Source organism: Chiloscyllium punctatum, chromosome 6 (assembly GCF_047496795.1).
Source record: "Chiloscyllium punctatum isolate Juve2018m chromosome 6, sChiPun1.3, whole genome shotgun sequence".
Classification (NCBI taxonomy): domain Eukaryota; kingdom Metazoa; phylum Chordata; class Chondrichthyes; order Orectolobiformes; family Hemiscylliidae; genus Chiloscyllium; species Chiloscyllium punctatum.
The window spans coordinates 3674133-3692057 of NC_092744.1; the positions used below are offsets into that span (position 1 = coordinate 3674133).

At 44.4% G+C, this 17925-nt stretch overlaps 1 protein-coding gene across 1 annotated transcript in view; it reads left to right on the top strand.

Annotated features, from left to right (window-relative positions):
- Positions 1-17925, top strand: part of LOC140478663 (uncharacterized) — a 298481-nt gene that overhangs the window by 235900 nt on the left and 44656 nt on the right. The window contains exons 40-43 of the mRNA XM_072571895.1: positions 5824-5922; positions 6458-6508; positions 7004-7189; positions 10322-10455. Of these exons, the coding sequence (XP_072427996.1) occupies positions 5824-5922; positions 6458-6508; positions 7004-7189; positions 10322-10455 (470 nt within the window). The remainder of the gene's footprint in view (positions 1-5823; positions 5923-6457; positions 6509-7003; positions 7190-10321; positions 10456-17925) is intronic.

A 17925-nucleotide genomic window follows, 5' to 3' on the forward strand; every position in this document is an offset into this window, starting at 1 on the left:
GCATTAACTTCCTGGAGGAATACACTGTTGACATCTGTAAATGGAATTTTTACAGTAATTCCAGTAAAGTAGCATAAGTGGAGATGGGCAATTTACAGCATTTCCCAGCCTCAATCTGTGCAACTGTTTGGAGACTTAAGGCCCAGCTTGATAAATTTTGTACAGTAATGGATTGCTTTGTACAATTTCATAAACTAAATAAAAGTTTTTGGTTTAGGGTTGATTTGTATAATTTAGTATTCCAATATAAAGCTCAAAGCAAGATGAGCACACATAGGGAATTCTATTCTGGACAGCAGCACTTCCAAGTCGCAACAATTTTCCTTCAGCTAAAGCAGGAATTATGCTCATTATTGTGGAGTATATTTTACTAATGAAATTATTAAATACAGGAATTCAGAATGAGAACAACAGTGAACCTGTCAGTACTCAGCTTTATAATGGAAGAAATCTGACAGCATTTCAGAACATAGAACATTACAACGCAGTACAGGCCCTTCAGCCCTCGATGTTGCACCGACCTGTGAAAATGATCTGATGCCCATCTAACCTACACCTTTCCATTATTATCCATATGTACGTCCAATGCCCACTTAAATGCCCTTAATGTCGGCAAGGCACTGGTACAGGCAGGCCGTTCCATGCCCCTACTACACTTTGAGTAAAGAAACTACCCCTAATATCTGTCCTAAATCTATCACCCCTCATTTAAAACTACGTCCCCTTGTGCTAGCCATCTCCATCCAAGAAGAAAGGTTCTTACTGTCCACCCTGTCTAACCCTCTGAATATCGCATACATCTCAAGTAAGTCACCTCTCAACCTTCTTCTCTCTAACAAAAACAGCCAGTTCCCTCAGCCTTTCCTTGTAAGACCTTCCTTACATACCAGTCAACATCCTAATAAATCTCCTTTGAACCCTTTCCAAAGCTTCCACATCCTTCCTATAATGTGGTGACCAGAACTGCACACAATATTCCAGGTACAGCCTTACCAGTGCCTTGTACAGCTGAAGCATGACCTCGTGGCTTTGAAACTCAATCCCCACCAATAAACGCCAATACACCATATGCCTTCTTAACAACCCTATCAATCTGGGTGGCAAATTTCAGGAATTTTTGCACCAGGACACTGAGATCTCTCTGTTCATCCACACTGCCAAGAATCTTACCATCAGCCCAGTACTCTGCATTCCTGTTTTGTCTTCCAAAGTGAACTACCTCTCACTTTGGAGACACCAGTGTTGGACTGAGGTGTACAAAGTTAAAAATCACACAATGCCAGGTTATTGTCCAACAGGCTTATTTGGAAGCACGAGCTTTCAGAGCACTGCTCCTTCATCAGGTGGTTGGGGAGAATAAGATTGTAAGACACAGAATTTATAGCAAAGGTTTACAGTGTGATATAACTTAACAACTTAACAAGAAACTTGACAAACAATCCATGTCATTTTCAATATATAATTTCAGTTTGTGAAGAGGCCTTGAAGTCAAAACAAAGTTGTTCAGCCTCTGTGGTATCACAAACTGTATAGCTTTAACAATTCTTGGTGACTCTTGAAACATTCTAACATTTCCACAAGGTTAATTCAGATAACTGCGAAGTGCTGCTTTTTGGGAAAGCAAATCTTAGCAGGACACATACACTTAATGCTGGATTAGTGGTGCTGGAAGAGCACAGCAGTTCAGGCAGCATCCAACGAGCAGTGAAATCAACGTTTTGGGCAAAAGCCCTTCATCAGGATGAAGGGCTTTTGCCCGAAACGTCGATTTCACTGCTCGTTGGATGCTGCCTGAACTGCTGTGCTCTTCCAGCACCACTAATCCAGTATTTGGTTTCCAACATCTGCAGTTATTGTTTTTACCACATACACTTAATGATAAGGTCCTAGGGGGTGTTGCTGAACAAAGAGACCTTGGAGTGCAGGTTCAGAGCTCCTTGAAAGTGGAGTCGCAGGTAGATAGGATAGTGAAGAAGGCATTTGGTATGCTTTCCTTTATTGGTCTGAGTATTGAGTACAGGAGGTGGGAGGTCATGTTGCGGCTGTACAGGACATTGGTTAGGCCACTGTTGGGATATTGCATGCAATTCTGGTCTCCTTCCTATCAGAAAGATGTTGTGAAACTTGAAAGGGTTCAGAAAAGATTTACAAGGATGTTGCCAGAGTTGGAGGATTTGAGCTACAGGGAGGGGCTGAACAGGCTGGGGCTGTTTTCCCTGGCGCGTCAGAGGCTGAGGGGTGACCTTATAGAGGTTTACAAAATTATGAGGGGCATGGATAGGATAAATAGACAAAGTCTTTTCCCTGGGTACGGGGAGTCCAGAACTAGAGGTAATAGGGTTAGGGTGAGAGGAGAAAGATATAAAAGAAACCAAAGGGGCAACCTTTTCACGCTGAGGGTGGTACGTGTATGTAATGAGCTGCCAGAGGAAGTGGTGGAGGCTGGTACAATTGCAACATTTAAGAGGCATTTGGATGGGTATATGAATAGGAAGGGTTTGGATGGATATGGGCCAGGTGCTGGCAGGTGGGACTGGATTGGGTTGGGATATCTGGCCGGCATGGACGGGTTTGACCGAAGGGTCTGTTTCCATGCTGTACATCTCTATGACTCTATGACTCTAAGAGTGTGTGTTCTAACCTCACACCTTTAATACATTGTCTGAGCTGAGATGTCACTTTTTTTTTATGAAACCTTAAGTTATCTCGAGTATGTGACTTAAAAGAAGTTCTGGGAATCACATATTAATGAACCAAAACTTGCAACCCATTCTAAAAGGTAAAGGACATAACAGCAATCTAGATTTGTTCAATATATTGTTTTAATTGCATGACACTGTGATCTTGTTATAAATTCTATGTCTTATGATCCTGCCCCACTAGTTACCTGCTGAAGGAGCAGTGATCTGAACGCTAGTACTGTTTGGACTATAAATCTGTTTGGACTATTACCTGGTATTGTGTGATTTTTAACTTTGTCCACCCCAGTCCAACACTGGCACCTCCACATCATAACATTTCCACATAACAGCAACTTATCAGAAATAACTTACATGAAAAAACATGACAATCTCTTTTGGACAGAGGTAAAGGGATCCTTCCTGCTTCTGAATTCATATCCAGCTGTGAAATACTATGTGGTGGCATTACTGAAGTGCTTGTGGCAAGTTAATGTTACAGGTAGCTTGACATCACTATCTGGCTCTCTCCATTCTTTGATGTCATCCACAAAGCCCAAGTCATGATACTGATGGAATACTAATAAACCTCACTTATCCGAAGGACACGGCAGGGAGTATTTCGTTCAGTTAATTGAATTCCGGATAATCGAATGTTGGTAACATATAGTTAGCCAAGCATTGGGACCTTGCAATCTTGTTTGGATAATCCGAAATTTGGTTAATTGAATGCTGGATAATCGAGGTTCCTCTGTACTCCCCACTTGCCGTGATGGGTGCAGATCCAACCATCTGATCCAACTGATCCCAAAAATTAAAGGGTGTCACGGGGCTGAGTTGAGTATGGTTGCCATTACGAAAGAGATAGTGCTAGAAAAGTTAAAAAGTCTTAAAATTGATAAATCTCCTGGCCCCGATGGGATACACCCTAGAGTTCTGAGAGAGGTTGCTGAGGAAATAGCAGAGGCATTGGTTGAGATCTTTCAAGAGTCACTGGAGTCAGGAAGGGTCCCGGATGATTGGAAGATGGCTGTAGTAACCCCCTTGTTCAAGAAAGGATCAAGGCAAAAGATGGAAAATTATAGGCCAATCAGCTTAACCTCGGTTGTTGGTAAAATTCTAGAATCCATCATTAAGGATGAGGTTTCTAAATTCTTGGAAGAGCAGAGTCTGATTAGAACAAGTCAACATGGATTTAGTAAAGGGAGGTCATGCCTGACAAACCTGTTGGAATTTTTTGAAGAGGTAACAAGTAGGTTAGACCAGGGAAACCCAGTGGATGTGGTCTATCTGGACTTTCAAAAGGCCTTTGATAAGGTGCCACACGGGAGGCTGCTGAGCAAGGTGAGGGCCCATGGTGTTCGAGGTGAGCTGCTGGGATGGATTGAGGATTGGCTATCTAACAGAAGGCAGAGAGTTGGGATAAAAGGTTCTTTTTCAGAATGGCAGCCGGTGACGAGCGGTGTCCCGCAGGGTTCGGTGCTGGGGCCTCAGCTGTTCGCATTATATATTAATGATTTGGATGAGGGAACCGGGGGCATTCTAGCGAAGTTTGCCGATGATACGAAGTTAGGTGGACAGGCAGGTAGTACTGAGGAAGTGGGGAGGCTACAGAAGGATCTAGACAGGTTGGGAGAGTGGTCCAGGAAATGGCTGATGGAATTTAACGTGAGCAAGTGCGAGGTCTTGCACTTTGGCAAAAAGAATAAAAGCATGGACTACTTTCTAAATGGTGAGAAACTTAATAAAGCCAAAGTACAAAGGGATCTGGGAGTGCTAGTCGAGGATTCTCTAAAGGTAAACATGCAGGTTGAGTCTGTGATTAAGAAAGCGAATGCAATGTTGTCTCTTATCTCAAGAGGGTTGGAATATAAAAGCAGAGATGTACTACTAAGACTTTATAAAGCTCTGGTTAGGCCCCATTTGGAGTACTGTGTCCAGTTTTGGTCCCCACACCTCAGGAAGGACATACTGGCACTGGAACGTGTCCAGCGGAGATTCACACGGATGATCCCTGGAATGACAGGTCTAGCATATGAGGAACGGCTGAGGATACTGGGATTGTATTCGTTGGAGTTTAGAAGATTAAGGGGAGATCTAATAGAGACGTACAAAATAATACATGGCTTTGAAAAGGTGGATGCTAGAAAATTGTTTCTGTTAGGCGAGGAGACTAGGACCCGTGGACACAGCCTTAGAATTAGAGGGGGTCATTTCAGAACGGAAATGCGGAGACATTTCTTCAGCCAGAGAGTGGTGGGCCTGTGGAATTCATTGCCACGGAGTGCAGTGGAAGCCGGGACGCTAAATGTCTTCAAGGCCGAGATTGATAGGTTCTTGTTGTCTAGAGGAATTAAGGGCTACGGGGAGAATGCTGGTAAGTGGAGCTGAAATGCGCATCAGCCATGATTGAATGGCGGAGTGGACTCGATGGGCCGAATGGCCTTACTTCCACTCCTATGTCTTATGGTCTTATGGTCATACTCAAGAAATTTGACACCATCAAGGCAAAGCATTTTACCTGTTTGGCACCATGTCCACAAGTACCCACTCCCTGAACCACCAATGCTCAGTAGCAACACTGTGTACTGTTTTCAAGGTGCATTGCAGAAATTCAAAGATCCTTAGATAGCACCATCCAGCCCCAACCATTTCTATTTAGGACAAGGGCAACAGAAACATGAGAACACCACCGCATGCAGGTTCCCCTCTAATCCACTCACCATCCTTATTTGGTAATATATCACAATTCTTTCAGTTATGCTGAGACAAAATATCAAATCCTTTCCCTCAGGATATTGAGGGTCAATCTAGAGCTGGTGGACTGCAACAATTCAAGAAGGCAGCCCACCACCATCTTCTCAATGTCAATCAGGGACAGGCAACAAAAGCTGGCCAGCCAGCAAGCCCCATGTTCCACAAGTGAATAACAAAAGTACAATTCTTTAGTTTCACACAATTCAAGGCCTTAGCAACATCAATCTGGTTGTTAGTTGTAATGTATGAAGGTAAAAGTAAGTATACTCAAATTAAATGTTTCTTATTGGTTTTTTACCCAGCTCTCACACCATTGAAAGTAATTTTGTTCTTTTATTTCTTGTTCAAAGTTTTTATTCCTATTTTTGATATCCCAAATCCAATATAGGAATGCCAGGACGCCCTGGTCCACCAGGATTAACAGGCGCAAAGGGCAGGCAAGGACTTGATGGCATTCCAGGACCTCATGGACTGAAGGGAGATCCAGGTGAGCCAATCTGCAAAAGGATTTTGAATTCATCTTCAATAACATTTCCTTTCAAATGTCAAGCTTATTAGCTGGATGCTCAATAAACATTATTGGTGGATTACATTGAAAAAGCACACAAATTTCTTATAGTTCAACAGGGTATGTGCAGGAAGGATGTTTCATCTGGCTAGTAGAGTGGGATTGGAGGAGGTGGCTAGGCAAGGAGACACAGTCTCAAACTTCCAGTCAGTCATTTAGACCTGAGATGAGAAAGAATTTCTTCATTCAGAGTGTGGTAAATTGTTGGAATTATCTACCTCCTCCAAAGGCTGTAGAGACTCCGTCACTAAATTTAAGACAGCGATCAATAGATTTCTAGATAATCAAGACATCAAGGGACATGGCAAAACTGTAGGAAAATTACATGAAAGTAGAATATAGCCATAGTCTAATTGAATAATGGACGAGGCTTGAAAGGGCACTACCACTGCTCTACAAGAAGGCACTTTAATTTTAGTTCAAGCTAAATACAAATATTTCTTCTCACCTGCAGGTTTACCTGGAAGAGGATATAAAGGCCAACCAGGCCCGTGTGGACAATCAGGTCTGATTAACATGTACATGTGAAAATTGCAATTTAGCTAGATAACACGTTAGTGACAAAACTCCTCACACTAGGAGTGCAAATTAAGAAATTATAAGCCTAAAGTCTATGATATTTGCATCCACAGATTTCAATTATTGACATGCTGTCAGTAAAGAAAAATGCTTGCTGTCATTGCTTGTGTGTAAAATTGTTCTTTATGTGTGAAATGACTGCACAAATGCTGGTATCCATTCACCAAAACACCCTTAATTTATATGTTCACAGTACATGGGCTCTGACCAGCTAGCTCAGGGCCAATCCCTAGAACGATTAGACTGTCCGAATCTCCTGGTTATCTCTGTCAGTCAGGGCTCCCTGATTGCCCCAGGTTAACAACCCCAATCAAGGATCTCGTACTCAATGAGATTCACCTAGCCCTCACTCCAAACACTACAATGTGTCACGTTGGTGTTCACATTATTTGAAATTTATATTTTTCTTGAATTGAAACAGGTACCAAAGGAAATTCGGGGCCTCCTGGTGATGAGAGCGAAGTAGGTCCTCCTGGTCCACGAGGTGACCCTGGTCATCCTGGGCCTTCTGGTCTGTCTGGTGAACCTGGCCCACCTGGTCCTGCAGGAATGAGTATTCAAGGTCCCAAAGGAAACAGAGGGCCTCAAGGCGTTCCTGGGCCCGCAGGTAAAATCGAGTAGCTATACCTTGTAGCATATTAACTCTATAAATTAAAATGCTGCGGAGGCTAATTTTGCCAACAAGAATGGGTTTGGAGAGAAATGTTTAAAAAATCAAATCCAATCCCAACCTGCATCAAACTTGGTGGCTTCTAGTTTTAACGAAGATGCAGAGAAAGAGTGGGTTTCAAGTGGGCGAACTGTTCCAAATTACCTATTTATTCAGAAGAGGCACATCTGACAATAACAGTTTCTAGGGAGGAATTTGCTACATCTCCAATATTTCAGGTACTAACTTAAAGCACCTGTGGATTAAATGTACTCTCCCAGCAGTCAAGATGGCAGCGGGTAGGACACTCCAACTGGAGCTTCTCTGCTCTTTCTTGTTTCCTTCTCTTTCTTTCCCCTCTTTGGTCATGGCAGGTCCTGGCCTGGTCTCTCAATGGCTCGTGATGAGTCCCAGCTCAGTTCTCCACTGCTCGTTGGCAGATCTCGGCCCAATCACTTAGTAGCTTATGGTAGCTCTCAGCTGGTCTCCCAGTGGCTAGTGTTGGCTCTCGGCATATCATAGCAAGTCCTGTTCTTTTGGCGGCTTGTAGCAGGCCCCACAGTGGTCTCTCGGCGGCTCAGGACAGGTCCCGGCCTGGACTCTCTGCGGCCCAGCCTGGTGTCTCGGCAGCTTGTGGCAGGTCTTGGCCTGGTCTCTCAGCAGCTAGTGCCAGGTGCCGACCTGTCTCTCATTGGCTTATAGCAGGTCCCAGCCTGGTCTCTCAGAGGGTCCCAGCCTGGTCTCTCGGAGGGTCCCGGCCTGGTCTCTGAGCAGCTCATGGTGATTTGTCAACTCAGTTTACAAGTTGATCCTGCCCAAACATGTTCCTGAGGCACCAGGGGAGATCAGGGAGGCGACAGTGTTAGCAGCAGCGATTTTATCTGTGGTGGCAGCATCAAGAACAGACAGCAGTGTGAGATAAGTAGAGGTCTCATCAAAGACTGTTAAACTTGCAACTTGCTCCTTTATTTTCCTTTAAGTTACGGAAAACTTTGATGTAAACTATTATCTATTTGCTTATACTAAATGCTTAACTTTTTTAAACTCTAATTTCTCGTACTACTTTGTATCGAAGCTTTTTTGTACCTAGCTACCTTGGTACCTAAGATGGCTCCATGAGTGACTACATTATATACTTTTCCTGGACATGGGTACACATGACAATAAAAACCAAACCTGTACTTTTCCAAAGTGACAGCTGAAGTTTTCAAGTGTTATACTGATACAATTATTATAAGAAAAAGTTATAAATGCTATTAAACACAAGGCTAACTTGCACTATGGTGCCATGGAGCAGTTTAGCATTGCCAAAAAGCATCAGGAATTATTTGATTAGTTTACTTTCATTGATTGAATTGTTACAATGGCTGTGAATACAATTGGATATTTTATAACTGATGTCCTTACCATCTCAATAGAGAATCTAAAGAAGGTCCTTAAGAAGACCACTGATATTGAAACATTAACTGTCTTCTCTTCATAGATGCTACCAGATCTGCTGAGTTCCTCTGACAATTTATGTTTTTGTTTCAGAAGCTAATGCAGCCCTTGGGTGTGGATTAATAGGTTGGGGGCCCTAGAAGTGGAATGAAAGGTGCAGGATGGAGCATTCATCCCCCTTCCAATCCCCTGTGATTACATGAGGATATCAAGCATGGTCTTCTCAACTCAAAGCCAATTAATAGTGTTATGAAGATGTGGGTGTACTGTACCTTTAAGAGAGTTAAAAGCTTATAGAACTACCTGACACAGCACCAAATGTTCTGAATAAGATATAATGTAACATTTGGTCAAACAACTCAATTAGCTGATTGCCTGGAGATGACAAAACAAATTCAAATTGGGCCAATCAGTTTAAATTATACCCCAAAAAATACCAAACTCCAATCAAGTTTGAATTTAGTATAGTGACAATCTTAAAAACCAATGACACAATACAATGCTTTGGGGGTATAAGACTGGGGAAAATTGAACAGTTTGGGGGGGGGAGGGGAGAACTGCCAAGCCACCAGCATCTAGATTAGAGTGGAGCTGGAAAAGCACAGCATATCAGGCAGTATCCGAGGAGCAGGAAAATCAACGTTTTGGGCAAAAGCCCTTCATCCCGATGCCATTTTCCTGATAAATGGCTTTTGCCCGTAAAGTCAATTTTCCTATTCCTCAGATGCTGCCTGACCTGCAGTGTTTTTCCAGCACCATTCTAATCTTGACTATGATCTCTAGCATCTGCACTACTCACTTTCGTCTAAGCCGCCAACATCTGCAGATTGTCTGGTGAATAGCTCTCTTAAAGGTACCTTTATCGATCAGTAACCTGTGAAACAGAAATCCCTAAGAAGAAAAAACAAAGACCGAGGAAGATATAAAGAGAAGATTCAATATCTGGCTGGTTTTGAAAATTTGAATTTTGGTAAATCTTAATCTGGGTGTTTTATTGGACTAGTATTATAGAAGGGGAAGGTAAAAGGTTAGAGGAAGGAGTTGTAAATAGTTGTTAGTTAATTATTCTCTGTTATACTTTAAGAAATAAAGTTGTTAACTTTTACTTGAAATAGTTCTTGACCTCTCGAATTTTCACAGATTACTGCATGGGATAAATCTTTTCTGTGTTGATAGTTTAAATTAAGCAGGAGGGTTTACCCCCTGTTGTAATAATAGCCACTTTGCATACTGCTGACAGAGGAGGGCTGCACTGTTTGGGGAGATTGCCCGGATAAAGCTGACAGCTTTCATGAAGGCTGGGATGGAGTTGGAGTGAAGACAGGGATGTTTCAAACAGGCATTCTGTGGCCCATGGAAGATTCTCTCCCACTATCTCCTGCATCCCACCCTCCCCCTCCCAGTAGTGGCCTCCTCTACAAGTGACACTACTGAGATGCCAGCCCTCTGATTTTACAAAACCTAACAGAGGCAGGATCTCAGTTAACTGCCTGATTGTCTTTCCATTTATTGGTGCTTCTGAAAATGACATCATTGGGTTTGCCATTGACTTTCAGCCCGATGTGTCAATATTTAGGAAAAATATATATGAAATAAGTAAAATAATTGAGAATATTCTTCTAAGTAATTTAGTCTGCTCTTCACATTCAGGTCCTCGTGGACTGAAGGGATTACTTGGACAGCCAGGACCAGAATGTCTGAAGGGGGATAAAGGATCATCTGGTCTCTCAGGATTTCAAGGCAACCCAGGTGACAGGGGTGATCCAGGTGAACAAGGACAACCAGTAAGAAACTTGTCAAATATATTGTGTGTATAGTTGTGATGGAAGGCACAATTCCATTTATGACCAAATTAACACACTATTTGAAGTGAGAAAGGGGCCATTTAAAAAAAAGACTTTTACAGCCCATAATCAGTTACAAAGCCATAATCATAGTTCATATCACAAAATAACATCTAATATTGCAATAAGGTGCTTTATATCTTTGCCTTTGGAAGGAACCTAGAGGGATGAGGTGTTAATCACTCTTCACAATAAGGAGGCATGCAATAAATTAGTGGTCAGAAAATGGTGTGCCACATATGGTCGCATTTCTGATATGCACTGAGACTCCTGTCAGAAGAGGGAAGTCAGATAATCATGCCTTACATGGAATGAATTTGAATATCTTGAACGTAATTCCTAATATGTGGACTCATTATACCAAAATAACAATAATTCAGCAACATGTAGTATTAAATGGAAAATTTTCTACTCTGGGCATGTAACTATAAAATTGTATCAAAAACAATGATTGGAAAATAATGTGTACTTTTTGCTGATTCCTGATCTTGGGATTCACCAGAGTGCTTAAATTTAAGAAAACCTCTACTCAAATGAGGAGAAAGTGAGGACTGCAGATGCTGGAAATCAGACTCAAGAGCGTGGTGCTGGAAAAGCACAGCAGGAGAATTGACGTTTTGGGCATAAAGGTAAAAACAAGGACTGCAGATGCTGGAAACCAACCCGAAACGTCAATTTTCCTGCTCCTCGGATGCTGCCTGACCTGCTGTGCTTTTCCAGCACCACTCTAATCTAGACTCTAATTTCAGGCATAATGCCTTCATCTGGAAAGAGGCTTGTGGGTTGGGGCTCAGAGATAAATGGGAGGGGTGGTGGGGTTGGGTGTGGTAGCTGGGAAAGCGATAGATGGATGAAGGTAAGGGGGAAGGTGTCAGGTCAGAGAGGGCAGTGATGGATGGGTCCGAAGGGCGGTGCCAAGTTGGAGGCTTGGGACTGGGATAATATGGGGGGAGTGAAATGAGGAAGCTTTTGAAATCCACATTTATCACGCGTGGTCGCAGGGTTCCCGGATAGAATATGAGGCGTTACTCCTGCAGGTGTCGGGTGGAAACGGTTTGGTGGTGGAGGAAGCCCAGGATCAGCATGTCCTTGATGGAGTGGGAGGGGGATTTGATGTGTTCAGCCACGGGGAGGTGGGGTTGGTGGGTGTAGGTGTCCCAGAGATGTTCTTTGAAATGATCCGCAAGAAGGCGTCCTTTCTCCCCAATGTAGAGGAGACCACACCGGGTGGAACAGATGCAGTAGCTGACATTGGTAGAGGTACAGGTGAATTTCTGATGGATGTGGAAGAATCCCTTGGGCCTTCGTTGGAGGTGAGGGGGGTGGTGTGGGGACAGGTTTTGCAATTCTGCAGTGGCAGAGAAAGGTACCAGGAGTGGGATGTGGGCTGGTGGGGGGCGTGGACCTGACAAGAGAGTCGCAGAAGGAACGGTCTTTTCAGAACACTGATAGGGGTGGGGAGGTAAATATATCCCTGGTGGTGGGATCCATTTAGAGGTGGCGGAAATGGCGGAGGATGATGCGATGTATGCGGAGGTTAGTGGGGTGGAAGGTGAGGACCAGGAAGGTTCTGTCCTTGTTACGTTGGGAGGGGTGGGGTTCAAGGGCGGTGGTGCGTGAAGTGGAGGAGATGCGCTGGAGGACATCGTCAAACACGTGGGAAAGGAAGTTGTGATCGTGGAAGAAGGAAGCCATCTGGGACTTTCTGAGGTAGAATTGGTCTTCCTGGGAACAGATGCAGCGGAGGAATTGGGAATAAGGGATGGTGTTTTTACAGGAGGTAGAGCGGGAGAAGGTGTAGTCTAGGTAGCTTTTGGAGTCGGTGGGCTTGTAGTATATGCCTGTGGTTGGTTGGTCACCAGAGACGGTGATGGAGAGGTCCAGGAAGGGGAGAGAGGTTGCCGAGATGTTCCAGGATAATTTGAGGTCGGGGTGGAAGGTGTTGGTAACGTTGATGAAGTGTTCAACCTCCTCATGGGAGCACAAGGAGGCGCCAATGCAGTCATCAATGTAATGGAGGAACAAGTGGGGGTGGTGCCACTGTAACTGCGGAAGATGGACTTATCCAACAAAGAGGCAGGCATAGCTGGGTCCCATGTGGGTGCCCATGGCTACTCTTTTGGTTTGGAGAAAGTGGGAAGATTGGAAGGCGAAGTTGTTCAGGGTGAGGACCAGTTCATCCAGGTGGAGGGGGTGTCAGTAGAAGGGTACTGGTTGGGACCGTGTGAGAGGAAGAAACGGAGCACTTGGAGACCTTCATCATGGCGAATCAATGTGTACAGGACTAGATGTCCATGGTGAAGCTGAGGCTTTAGGGGCCAGGGAAACAAAAATCTTGGAGGAGGTGAAGTGCATGGGTGGTGTCATGAATGTAGGTGGGGAGTTCCTGGTCTAAGGGGAACAGGACGGTGTTGAGGTAGGAAGAGGTGAGTTCAGTGAGACGGGCACAGGCTGAGACAATGGGTCGACTGGGGCAGTCAGATTTGTGAATCTTAGGAAGGAGGTAGGAGTGGGCAGTGCGGGGTTCATGGGAGGTAGGACCGGACATTGTGCAGGGTTCATGCACAATGAGGTTGGAGGCTTTGGTTGGGAGATCCCCATAGGTGGTGAGGTTGTGGATGATTTGGGAGATGATAGTTTGGTGATGGGAGGTGAGGCTGTAATCAAGGGGGTTTCCTTGGTGTGTGGGCGGGTGCCTTGGTTAAAAAAGTAGGCACGGAGGTTTTCACGCACCTTTTTTCCACCCCACCAACCTCCACATACATCATCCTCCACCACTTCTGCCACCTCCAAACGGACCCCACCACTAGAGATATACTTACCTCCCCACCCCTATCCAAGAAGACATTCCTTCTGTGACTTCCTCGTCAGGCCCATACCCCCCAACAGCCCACACCCCACACCTGGCACCTTTCCCTGCCACAGCAGGAATTGCAAAACCTGCACCCACACCATTCCCCTCCCCTCGTCCAAGGCCCCAACGAATCCTTCCACATCTGTCAGAAATTCACCTGTACCTCTACCAATGTCATCTACTTAATCCATTACACCCGGTGTGGTCTCCTCTACATTGGGGAGAAAGGATGCCTGCTTGTGGATCATTTCAGAGAACATCTCCAGGAATCCCACACCCACCAACCCCATCACCCCGTGGCTGAACACTTCAACTCCCCCTCCCACTCTGTCAAGGACATGCAGGTCCTGGGCCTCCTCCACTGCCAAACCGTTATCACCCGACGCCTGGAAGAGGAACCCCTCATATTCTCCTTGAACCTTGAAAAGTGGATTTCAACAGTTTCCTCATTTCCCCTCCCCCCACATTATCCCAGTCTCAAGCCTCCAACTCGGCACAGCCCTCTGGACCCTCCTATCACCTTCTCCCTCACCTTCATCCACCATCGCTTTCCCAGCTACCTCCCCCCAACCCCACCACTACCCCCCCCCCTCCCATTTATCTCTGAGCCCCGACCCTTATTCCTGATGAAGAGCTTATGCCCAAAATGTCGATTCTCCTGCTCCTTGGATGCTTCCTAACCTGCTGTGCTTTTCCAGCGCCACACTCTCAACTTTACTCAAATGACCACATTACTCTTGATAGTACCCTTTGACAAAGGGTCAGTTAGACTCGAAACGTCAGTTCTTTTCTCTCTTTACAGATGCTGCCAGACCTGCTGAAATTTCCAGCTTTTTCTCTTTTGGTTTCAGGAAAAGAGTAAAGTCTGCTTATCCTGAATCAAGTCCCAAAGTCTCAAAGTTCAATGACGCATTTTTGTATTTGAATAATGTCTTGGCTAGGTCTATAACTTGCTCTACCCTTAGAAGATATCCTTAACTTTCAATTTCTTTAAGACTAAACTATTTTGCATTCCCCATCCCCTCATCACACATTTGAAGACAATGCATTTAGATGCTTAGGTTACACATTCTGGAACCACCACCACCACCAACTGAAACTGAATTATCAGCTTTGAGCAATGGAAGAAGCTAAATTCAAAGTGCTAGATTGTGTTAAAGCTGAACTTGTGTTCCTTGCAGAATTACTTCATCTTTTTGTTATTTAAAATGATGATCTCTGAATGGGATTAGTTTGTGTGAACAGATTTATCCTATGCTCACTAGCAGCTGGGATCAAATTGTTGCTCTAAAGGCCCAACATTTTTACAATATGAGAAAATGATTTCATCTCATCTGAATGAGCTGCAGTAAAGGATGTGTTCCACTGTTGAAAGGATAGATTTTCAAACTGCCAAAATCTTCCAAAGTGTTTGAGGGGGGTGGTGGCAGTGCAGCATTTGGTCCCCAAATCTGAATTTTAAAGTCATTTCAAAATTCCAGAGTAGCACACATGCAATATCCAAATATAGCTAACCTCTGTTTTCCGTTGTTATGGACAAGGGAGGAGAGAAAAGTTGAAAACTTCAATTCCTTTCCTTTACTGTTTTAAGCAGTAGATAAGAACTTCCAGACTGGTGACCACTGGTGTTTCACAAGGATCTGTACTGGGTCCACTTTTGTTTATCATTCATTTAAATTATGTAGGTAGAATATACTAGGCATGGTTAGTAAATTAGAGAAAAAAAAACTGCAGATGCTGGAATCCAAGGTGGACGAGCAGGAGGCTGTAAGAACACAGGAAGCTAGGATGTACCAGGAAGTAAACAAGTCAATGCTTTGGACATAACGCTTCTTCAGGACTCCTGAAGGTTTGTAAGTTTGCAGACAACACCAAAATTGGTGGTATAGTGGATAGTGAAGAAGATTATCTAAGGTTACAAAGAAATCTTGATCAAATGATTCATCAGCTAAGGGATGTGACAGATGGAGTTTAATTTGGATAAATGTGAGGTATTTCATTTTGGTAATACAAACCAGGGCAATATTTACGAGAAAGTGAGGACTGCAGATGCTGGAGATCAGAGTCGAAAGTGTGGTGCTGGAAAAGCGCAGCAGGTCAGGGAGCATCCAAGGAGCGGGAGAATCGACATTTCGAGCATAAGCCTTTAATCAGGAATGAAGGGGTTAAGAACAGGATTTATACAATTAATGGTAGGGCTCTGGGTAGTATTGAAAATGTGTTGCTGGAAAAGTGCAGCAGGTCAGGCAGCATCCAAGAAGTAGGAGAAACAACGTTTCGGGCATGAGCCCTTCTTCAGGAATCTGGGTAGTATTGTAGAACAGAGAGACCCAGGGGTTCAGGTACATAATTCTTTGAAATTTCTCTCAGAGATAGACAAGGTAATTCAGAACACTTGCCTTCCTTGCTCAGAGCATTGTGTATAGGACTTGGGATGTCATGTTGAGGTTGTACAGAACATTGGTGAGACGTCTTCTGGAGTACGTGTGCAGTTGCCATTAGAGGAAGGATATTATTAGACTAGAAAAGGTTAAGAAAAAATTAGCCAGAATGTTGCTGTGAATAGAGGATTTGAGATATAAAAATGGGTTGGATAGACTGGGACTTTTTTCACTGGAGCATAGGAGGTTGAGGGGTGACCATATTGAGGTTTATAATATCATGGGGGGCATTGATAAAATGAACGATAAGGGTCTTTTCCCAAGGGTGGGGGAAGTTCAAATCTAGGGGGCATTTTTTAAGGTGAGAGGAGAAAGATTTAAAAAGGACATGAGAAACAACCTTTTTTACATAGAGAGTGGTTCACGTGCAAAATGGCTACATCAACAAATTGGCTGAAGACAGGTGGCTGTAATGCTGGGACCATTAGCGGAGGCCAAGATGGATCATCCATTCAGCATTTCTTGCTGAAGATTGCAGCAAATGCTTCAACCTCATCTTCTGTACTAACATGTTGGGCTCTTCTATCACTGAGGATGGGAATATTTGTGAAGCCTCCTCCTGTGTGGAGTTACCTAATTGTCCACCACCATTCATAACTGGATGCAGCAGGACTACAGAGCTTAGATCTGATCTGCTGGTTGTGGGATCACTTAGGTCTGTCAATCACTTGCTATTTATTCTGCTTGGAATACAAGTAGTCCTTTTTGGTACCTTCACCAGTTTGACCTCTCATTTTTAGGTATACCTGCTGCTGCATCTGGCATCCCCTCCTGCACTCTCCATTAAACTAGGGCTGATACCCTTGCTTGACGGCAATAGTTGAGTGAAGGATATACCAGGCCATTAAGTTGGAAATTGGGCTAGAGTGCAAATCTGCTGCTGTGCCTGGTGCTCAGTCTTGTTAGGTCTGTTCGAAAACTGTCCCATTTAGCAGAGTGTTAGTGCAACATCAAATGAGATCAAGCATGCTTTTCCCTCACCAACTGCTGCAGATCCAGTCTAGCAGCTACATCCTTTAGAACCCGACCAGCTCCATCAGTCAAGTCATTCTTGGTGTGGACACTGAAATCCCCAGACTATATTTTGTATCCTTATCACTCTGTGTTTTCTCCAAGTATTGTTCATCATGGAAGAGTACTGATTCATCAGCTAAGGGAGGACATTACATGGTAATTAGCAGGCGGTTTCATTGCCCATATTTTACCTGAAGCCATGAGACTTCAGGGGTCCAGACTCAATGTTGAGGACTCCCTGGGAGACTCCTTCCAAAGTATAAGGTATGATTCCATGAGTATGATGATGTCAAGCTGTTACTTGACAAGTTTGTGATACAGCTCTCCCACATTTGTTTCTAGCCTCCCAGATGTTGGTAAGGAGGAGTTTGCAGGGTCAAAAGGGCTAATTCTGCCATTGTCTTTTCCAGACCTAGTCGATGCTGGGTGGTCCATCTGGTTTCATTTCTTTGATGAGACTTCATAGCAGTTGACTGGATTAGTGGTGCTGGAAGAGCACAGCAGTTCAGGCAGCATCCAACGAGCAGTGAAATCAACGTTTCGGGCAAAAGCCCTTCATCAGGAATAAAGGCAGTGAGCCTGAAGCATGGAGAGATAAGCTAGAGGAGGGTGGGAGTGGGGAGAAAGTAGCATAGAGTACAATGGGTGAGTGGGGGAGGAGATGAAGGTGATAGGTCAAGGAGGAGAGGGTGGAGTGGATAGGTGGAAAAGAAGATAGGCAGGTCGGACAAGTCATGGGGACAGTAACTGAGCTGGAAGTTTGAAACTAGGATGAGGTGGGGGAAGGGGAAATGAGGAAGCTGTTGAAGTCCACATTGATGCCCTGGGGTTGAAGTGTTCCGAGGCGGAAGATGAGGTGTTCTTCCTCCAGGCGTCTGGTGGTGAGGGAGCAGCGGTGAAGGAGGCCCAGGACCTCCATGTCCTCGGCAGAGTGGGAGGGGGAGTTGAAATGTTAGGCCACGGGGCGGTTTGGTTGATTGTTGCGGGTGTCTCGGAGATGTTCCCTAAAGCGCTCTGCTAGGAGGCGCCCAGTCTCCCCAATGTAGAGGAGACCACATAACACCGGCACCACTCCCCACCTCTTCCTCCGCTACATTGATG